General features: G+C 34.0%; 2 protein-coding genes across 2 annotated transcripts; one reads left to right on the top strand and one right to left on the bottom strand.

Annotated features, from left to right (window-relative positions):
• Nucleotides 1–332: 332 nt before the first annotated feature.
• LOC106430806 (bidirectional sugar transporter SWEET11) lies at nt 333–2,853 on the top strand. Its single transcript, XM_013871605.3, has 6 exons — nt 333–571; nt 696–732; nt 874–1,084; nt 1,167–1,328; nt 1,427–1,546; nt 2,295–2,853. The coding sequence occupies exons 1-6, from the start codon at nt 520–522 to the stop codon at nt 2,580–2,582; spliced, it is 870 nt and encodes a 289-aa protein (XP_013727059.2). The 5' UTR covers nt 333–519; the 3' UTR covers nt 2,583–2,853.
• Nucleotides 2,854–4,428: 1,575 nt separating this feature from the next.
• On the bottom strand, nt 4,429–6,798 carry LOC106430805 (fatty alcohol:caffeoyl-CoA acyltransferase). The gene is made up of 2 exons (XM_013871604.3): nt 6,174–6,798; nt 4,429–5,492 (listed from the first exon to the last, which is right to left on the bottom strand). The coding sequence occupies exons 1-2, from the start codon at nt 6,603–6,605 to the stop codon at nt 4,626–4,628; spliced, it is 1,299 nt and encodes a 432-aa protein (XP_013727058.2). The 5' UTR covers nt 6,606–6,798; the 3' UTR covers nt 4,429–4,625.
• Between the last annotated feature and the right edge of the window lie 1,718 nt (nt 6,799–8,516).

The raw sequence follows: 8,516 nt of genomic DNA, 5'->3' as shown, positions 1-8,516 counted from the left end.
TTCCAATCAGAATTATGTTGTGTATATATGGATGCATAGGAAGAATCTAGACATAATCCTTTCAAAGAACGTGCCTAAACTGAGATTGACAAGCATTAGTATTGTAACTAATTAGTACTATTTATTTCTTAAGCCAAAATCCAAAGCATTTAGTTTGGTAAGTGATTTGTTTTTGTACGTCAACATGTATACAATTTGGTAATGGATTAGCGTGTGAATTATTGTTATATGTCTATAGTATTCTTTTTTTCGTAGTGCAACTACAATGACACTAATGCTTCTAAAGATACTTTCTTCAAAATATTATTGTTCACACAAACATTTCACTTTTCTATCTCTCCCACACAAATCCCATTCCTCTCTTTCGCCCTAACCCTCTATATATACGTGAAGTCCTGGAAATGCTATGTTCGTGCCATCAGCTTTTACATTACGAGAAACACTTACAAATCTAAGTGAGAGCTCTCTCCTTCTTCCTCCTAAAAACCCTAACCAGTTTATTTAAACCTAAAGAAAACCATGTCTCTCTTCGACACTCACAACACATGGGCCTTTGTCTTTGGTTTGATGGGTATGATACTAACACTTCTGTTCATTTCGTGTATATATTGTTCATCAACATGTTCTTTTTTTTTAAATCTAACTATAAAGATTATCGATTTTTAATACCATTTATGTTCTTTTATATTATCCAGGGAATGTCATCTCCTTCTCCGTGTTCCTCTCTCCTGTGTAAGCTCTTTTCACATCTTACCTCAACGTATATTGATAAGCAAGACATAATACTAATTTTCACGTGTTACTACTACATATGTCTACGTATAACGATATTCTCCACTTTAATAATATTGAGATTAAATGAAATGGATGCAGGCCAACGTTCTATAGGGTTTGGAAGAAGAAGACAACAGAAGGGTTTCAGTCTCTTCCTTACGTTGTGGCGCTCTTCAGTGCAACACTTTGGCTTTACTACGCAACACAGAAGAAAGATGTCTTCCTCCTCGTCACCATCAACTCCTTTGGATGCTTCATAGAAACCATCTACATCTCTATCTTCCTTGCCTACGCCCCCAAGAAAGCCAGGGTACCTCAGTTCATATAAGAATATGCGTATACAAGATCAAACGAATTAGCTAACTAAAACACTTGTTAATTAATGGATGCAGATGCTGACAGTGAAGCTGCTACTTCTTATGAACTTTGGAGGATTCTGCCTGATTCTCCTTCTATGCCAATTCTTGGCAAAAGGAACCACACGTGCCAAGATCATCGGAGGAATTTGTGTTGGATTCTCTGTTTGTGTTTTCGCTGCTCCCCTAAGCATAATAGTAAGCAATTCGAAAGAGCTAATCAAGTGTATATGAAAAGAAGCGACTAATTAATATTTAGTTTCAAAAATTAACATATTTTATTACTTGAAACACAGAGGACGGTAATAAAGACAAGGAGTGTGGAGTACATGCCCTTTAGCTTATCCTTAACCCTTACAATCAGTGCTGTCGTGTGGCTCCTTTATGGTCTTGCTCTCAAGGACATCTATGTTGCTGTAAGCCAATTCTTCTCTATTTATGCATTTATATATTAATTTGTACATATTAAATGTATACATGTTTGCATAGATATCTATGTATGTACCATCTAGACACACGTAGAAACACACATACTCAGTTTAGATAATTACTGACCACCGTATTCCCCATAGCAGATCACATATGCTGAAATGAAAACAGTCAATAAAACCTTTTTTTGGCTATGAGAAAATGAATATATATGTTTTAACAATATTATATCATGACTTCACGTATCATAATCATAGTGTATATTACATGAAAGTGGATGCTTTTGTTTCTAATGAACCTGAGACTTTGAGGTTCTAATCATAGATTCATAGATAAAAAGAGATACGGTTCGCCAAAGATAAACAATTATAGAAAGCAAAACCCTTTGTTTGACATTGTCCTTTACGATTAAAAACTACAAAACATATTATAGACTCGCTTTATATTCGAAAGAAACATTAAAGAATTTCGCTTTTGCAAAAGAAATTTTAAATAAATTAGAATTCTTTTATCTTCATTTTTTTTGTAAAACGATTCTTTTATCTTCATTCTTCATTGCTACATAGAAATTATATTTTGTACGTAACTTCTATCGGTGCCGCACAAGTTAGCCATAAACTTTACTTTTGTCATAACTTTGTTTTTAGGTACTTTATTCATAAGTTATAAAGTGGAAAAGTGAGTGTATTAAATAATTATAATGTTATTGCCACTAAACAAATTTTTTTTTTGCAGTTCCCTAATGTGATTGGTTTTGCCCTCGGTGCACTTCAAATGATACTCTACGTGGTTTACAAATACTGTAAAACGCCGCCGCATTTGGGAGAGAAAGAAGTGGAAGCTGCTAAGTTACCGGAGGTGACCCTCGATATGCTGAAGCTAGGCACAGTGTCATCCCCTGAGACAATCACAGCCGTTCGTCAAGCGAACAAGTGTACCTGCGGAAATGATCGGAGGGCTGAAATTGAAGATGGACAAAATGCTAAAAACGGCAAGCAGTCCTCTTCCGCAACAGCTACATGAACAATCTCGTTGACGACTATGCAATGTTGACTTTACCCCCAACTTGATATACCAACCACCACGTGTTCCCGTTATGCTGTCGTATTTTTCTGAGTTAATCAAGTGTGCGAAGTAGAGGATTAATTTCCCGGGATAAATATATGCATTTTCGAATGTTATATATATTTTTCTGGAATTAAATTATCCACTTCTTTTTAAAACTTTTATGTAATTACCTATTGGGGATATGTATATTTCCTATTTTCAGGTTTAACTAAAACTATCAAAATTATCTGCTGGCTGATTGTTTCAAGTAATATTGTCATATATCGTTATCTTGTGGTATTATTTTTTCTAGCCTCAATACTAACAAATGATATAAGTGCTAGATGATTGCTCCCACAAGTACATTTACTCAACATTGTACAATATCAAAGGAAGAAAACGAGATCCAAGCGTCTCAGCTTTCAAATCCTAATATGTTGTTACTCACAAAAGAATAATTTAGTCCGGATGCAAGGCTTCGTGGACTTAGCGTTTGTACCTAAAAAAACTTTTGAGATCCTCGCAGTTATTAAAAAAAAGAGTAATTTAGCTCAAACTAACAAATTTGATAATATTTTCCATTCAATGGTCTTTGTTATATATACCAATGATCATCTACACCTCTACACTCAGTAGTCAGCTAATTCAGCAAAGTCCTCATTTCTTATAGCTTCACTATGGCCTTCCTTTGCTCTCAACTTCTTCTATCTCCAGATCATATTCTCTTCAAAGAAAAAATATATCAAACTTTGGAGAATCATTTTTTCGAGTAACAAACACTGTCCTTGGATATTTTTTTACACTATACAATGTACTCAAACAGAGATCCACTAGGTAAGCCAATATCATTCAAAGCATTCTCCCTCACAATCCGTTGATCCACACTTCTCTATGTAGTGCGAGTTTCGGAGATTTATATAGTTTGTAAGAGCTTCTCCATTATGCTTCCATTACGCTCTAATCCCCATTTCACAGAAACTATATAGTGCAGTAGGCTCATAAAAAAGAACAAACAAATAGCGAAGGAAAACGAAGCATATATCCTCATATTCACACAAAGATAACCAAATCCATATGTCCTGAAAACCATTAAAAACACGAAAGTGGGGGCATAAAGAACATATTTAAAGAGAAAAGCAGTGAGTTTTAATGAGATCCATCTCCATGGGCCATCCACGCATCATTTAGCTTGTTTGCTATATTCCTTTAGTCCTTTCTAGCTGATACATTACCATCTTACTCTATGGACTTGCAGATTACAAGCAATCCATACAGAAACAAAAACAAGAGTGTATATATCACTGACCGAACCTATGTCATGATAGTCATGGTTTGGTTTATTAAAACCAAAAAACTAATTTTGGTTTAGTCTCTGTAAACCAGAAACCTCTGCCTATACTAGAGGCTCCTGTGTAAACATTCTCTGATGATGTATAGCAAAATTCTTTTGGGTTGGATCTAATCCGGAAACTGAAACCTCAAGTCGAATTTTTTATCTCTCTAACTTTGTATTGAATATAATTTTCCCAACTCAAAATAAATCGAGGAAAATTTGGGATTAATCAAACCAATCCGATCCAGACTAAACAAAAATAATCAATTTGAAAGAGAAACCATACATTAATATGGTCTAAACATATTTATGGTCTTTAACCAAACCTAGCTGAGCCGAAATATAAAAAAATACTTAAATAAATAAAAGCATATTTTATTTTATGGAAATAAAGTTTAAACCAAACCATCCATATATTTTTGATTTTAACGTTAGAATGAATATTTATAAATCTAAAAATTTAAAAACTTATCCAAAATGATCTGAAAGTTGGATTGAAAAAACAATACCATCTATATTAGTCATTACAATTGATTTCTTATATTGACCAATCATTTTCTGAAATTACATAAAATTTAAATTGATATAAAGAACATGTATAAATAATAAATAGGCATCATGATTGTAGATAATTAATTCATATGATAAATCATAAGTTGGCTGTGAAAGTTATCATATAAATCTTTTCAAATCTTCATAAGCTCTTCAAACACTTTCATAGCAGAGGCAGGAAGTCCAAGGAACACATTGATACTCTTCATATCTTCGAGACCAGGTAAAAACAGGATCACTTCTCTCCCTGGTAAACCAACCGGTCCAGAGAAAACGGGTTCTCCCCATCCAAAATCCAGTTTATGTAGTGACAATCTTGACCACGACGTAATCAGAAGTGTTCCTGTCATACTCGGCCTGTTCCGGTTAACCTCCAAGTAATCAATAGCCGATCTCATGAAACTGTCGGTAACCAAATCAACCACACTCTTAACTAGACCAACCGAACGAGAAAGAGGGTTCCCAACCAATTCTCCTGATGACGTCACCAAACCTGTTAACACTATCCCGTTCCCGCAATATCCTTTTGGGAGAGGAGGGATGAATCTAGACCGTCCATCAGCCGCGAAAAGAAGTTTAACTCGTTGGTCCTGTTTAAATCGTAGCGCTTCGCACCGTGATTTCCAAAGAAATCCGGTTAAAGCTTGAAATGTTGTAACCTTATTGTTACTATTACTATCTTCCTCATTTGTCATAGTCTTGAGCTTCTCTAGTTTTTGCGGTTCGAAGAGAAATGATTTGTAGACGAGTTTCTCTTCGTCGTAGAGTCTTCCAGTGCAAGAAATGTCTTCGATTTCGTCAAACTCGTTGTGTGGGAACTCGATTTTTGGTGGCTTTCTTGGTTGGAGAATGGTACGGTCCAAGAAAGGTTGCAGAGATAAAGGGAGGCCCTTTGCCGTCTCGCACCACGAGTTCAAGAATTCTGCAGCCGCCACTCCATCGAACATGTTGTGGCTCATGCCTAGTCCTAGGATGAAACCACCACATTTGAAGTTTGTCACCTGAGTAATGAAACGGAACAGAAAAAATATGTTAACATGTTTTTATTTCATCAAACATTTTAGAATCAATAATAAACAAAACAAATTAGGGTGGGAACGAAACAAAACAACCTACTTATTTATTCTCATCTTTGCTTAGTTAATTATTACCCCTGATTCGCACTTTCTGGTCCTAGCTTAATTATTAATGGGTAGTAATTAACGTTCAAACAGCTGATCATTTGTTACTATTTAAGATATTTTAACAAAAGAAACATAGCTAGATGCATGTATATATGTTGTCACTTGTCAAAAAGGGTGTAATTTAACAATTTTGATAGCTGGTTTTCATACTGTTACACTATGTTATCTAATAAATTGAATTCTCGAAAGCGACATATATATTCAAATCGCATTATTATACACTTTGGACAAAACCATTAAATACCATATGGCAAACTTATTCCTAACAATAAATATGAACATTGATTGATACTATAAAATGGCTAAAAAAAAAAATGATCGTCAATATTAAATACGATGATAGCTAGCTACTCTGAGTCTGATGGGTGCTTATAGTTAAACATGTCCTTGTCAGTGTAAATACGATGGTGGATGCCTCGAACCAACAACATCGTCTAACAAAACTCACAACGTATGGAGCAATAATTAATCAAGAGATCAGATCGATCGAAACCTTACCTGAACTACCACCGGTGGAATCTCAAGAATATTCCGGGCACCAGGAATGTCATAAACAAGTTCCTCGAGCATCTCCATTCTATTCTCAGAGATCGCCTCTTTGATCATCTCTATCCCACAATTAGTCTCAGCTTCCACCAACACTGCTCCTTCTCCGGTGCAATTCACGGCGATCTTCCCTTCAGGGCTGATGGTCAGCCGTCCGGCCACAGGGTAATAATGAACAATAACCTCAGAGAGAGATTTCTTGATCACATTGTAGGAATCTTGGTTAGTTTTTGACTTTGATTTGAAGTAATAAAACGTTTTGACCGTGACGGCGATGTTTTGATCGAGATTCGAGAGGTAGTAAAGACCTTTTGGAGTTTCAGACTTTGGAGTAACGAGTACAGGGTTTTTTCTTGTCACAACGAACTCGAATGAGCCGGCCATTTCAAGGGGTTTCGATTAATAAACGTTTAGTTAGAAGTTTTTGAATCCAATGCAGTGAGGAATGGAGAAAGATCAAGATATATGTATATATAGGGTACTTATTAAGGGGGTTTAAGTAGAGTTTAGGGTTCAGGTATCTCGTTTCGCAAGTGAAGATTGTAGATAACGAGTAAAACAGAAAGGCTTGACAAGGACCATGAAAGCTTTGGCGACTTAAATACATTTTGTAGACTTTGGACGATTGATTGGATTTATTTGAGTCTAATCGGTTAGTTGATCGATAGGAGTGATTTATAACAATAGGGTCATACTTGACGTAACGGGTCTATTATTATATAAAAAGTCAACGTTGGATCTTTCCTTAATAATAATGAGGAGTTTTTATTAGGTTCAGAATAACTTGTTAGTAAATGATACAATCCTCTGATTACAAAATCGGAGACTCGAAGTATCAAAGTATAATTTTTTTTTTCTTTTTCTTTTTTTTGTATCAAAGTATAATTGAAGTATATGCAGCTTAGTGTGTGAAATTATCACTCAAGATTTGTAAATCGCATCAAAGTATATGCAGCTTAGTGTGTGAAATTATCACTCAAGATTTGTAAATCGCATCACGTAATTCACTGGTATAATAATAGCCAGATGTAGGCTATGGATGTTAAAAGCGGGACAAGTGTAACGCATGGCGGGAAGAAAGATAGGTCACCATTTACTGCCATTTTTTTAATAAATAAAATAATCATAAATTGTAAAAGAAGAAGGTGCGGGACAAATTTTATTGTAAACCACAGTTGAATCTGAAAAGAAAAAAAAATAAAAATACTTTCAAAATTATATTTAAAAACTATATTAAATCACATATGTAATCACTGCTATTCATTTTGTCCATACAATATACCTAAATTGAAGTTAAAATGTATACTATTTAATTAACAAAATTAAAATATTAACTATATTTTTCAAAAATAAAATAAAATTAACTATACTAGTACTTAATTAGTAATTTAGTATAAATTTAAATACCTAAATGGCTAAACCTAACTGTAGCGGTTCTCATTTAAACTATCTTATTTAACGATCTTGTTGTTTTGCATCTCTGTATTGATTGAAAAATATTCTAGTAATTTAGTAATTCAATTTTTTAGGTATTTTGACTTATAAATAATATTTTTAAATTATTTGATAATTTTTTTGAAAAAATTAATTAATATTTATAAATATAGAAACTATATTATGTAAATTCAGGTACCTATTCGGTTCTCGGTTTAGTTCCGGTTTGATTTTCGGATTAATTCCGGTTCGGATTTCAGATTTATAAAATATTTTTAAAAACATTTATATTTTAAAAATTATATTACTACTACTGACTCTTTTTTTTTTGACATCCTACTACTGACTTTTTAGTTTGTAAAGTATAAATATATTATATGTATCCCGTAGTTACACTATTCATTATATATGTCACTATTCAGATTTTGTTTTGAACCGCTTATTTTATATGGAATTTCAGTTGTTCTGCAATATGTATTTCTACTATATAAACCACAGATAGACCGTACGGTAATATCTAATCCGCTTGTCCTGCACTGCTCAATCATTGGTTACCATTCGGAGTAGAAACACTTCATTTTAAATCGGAACCGAAAGATGCAAAAATTAGTATCAGATTTCTTTATTTTAAATCAGAACCGGAGGATGCAAATATTATAGAAAGTTTGCCTTTGAGTCTGAACTATATAACAGACAGAGATGGTTGTCACTTCACCAAAATGGAAAATATACAGTTAAATTTGGTTATCATGTGGGGAGAGTGTACCCATATATAGAGAATACACTACAAGAAAACACCGGGATTCCGACGACAAATATCGTCGGTATGTCCTCAGAATAACGGTATTCCGAGGACATACC

Source organism: Brassica napus, chromosome C8, assembly GCF_020379485.1.
Source record: "Brassica napus cultivar Da-Ae chromosome C8, Da-Ae, whole genome shotgun sequence".
NCBI lineage: Eukaryota > Viridiplantae > Streptophyta > Magnoliopsida > Brassicales > Brassicaceae > Brassica > Brassica napus.
The sequence above is the reverse complement of the archived record's forward strand: the minus strand, read 5'-3'. Positions and strand labels throughout refer to the sequence as shown.

What these genes read in the sequence shown, in the direction of transcription:
- LOC106430806 (XM_013871605.3), top strand. Translation starts at nt 520, where the DNA reads ATGTCTCTCTTCGACACTCACAACACATGGGCCTTTGTCTTTGGTTTG. An exon ending in ACGCCCCCAAGAAAGCCAGG is followed by an intron (nt 1,085 to 1,166) that starts GTACCTCAGTTC and finishes TAATGGATGCAG; the next exon opens with ATGCTGACAGTGAAGCTGCT. An exon ending in CTGCTCCCCTAAGCATAATA is followed by an intron (nt 1,329 to 1,426) that starts GTAAGCAATTCG and finishes CTTGAAACACAG; the next exon opens with AGGACGGTAATAAAGACAAG.
- LOC106430805 (XM_013871604.3), bottom strand. Translation starts at nt 6,605, where the DNA reads ATGGCCGGCTCATTCGAGTTCGTTGTGACAAGAAAAAACCCTGTACTC. An exon ending in TTCCACCGGTGGTAGTTCAG is followed by an intron (nt 5,493 to 6,173) that starts GTAAGGTTTCGA and finishes TTCATTACTCAG; the next exon opens with GTGACAAACTTCAAATGTGG.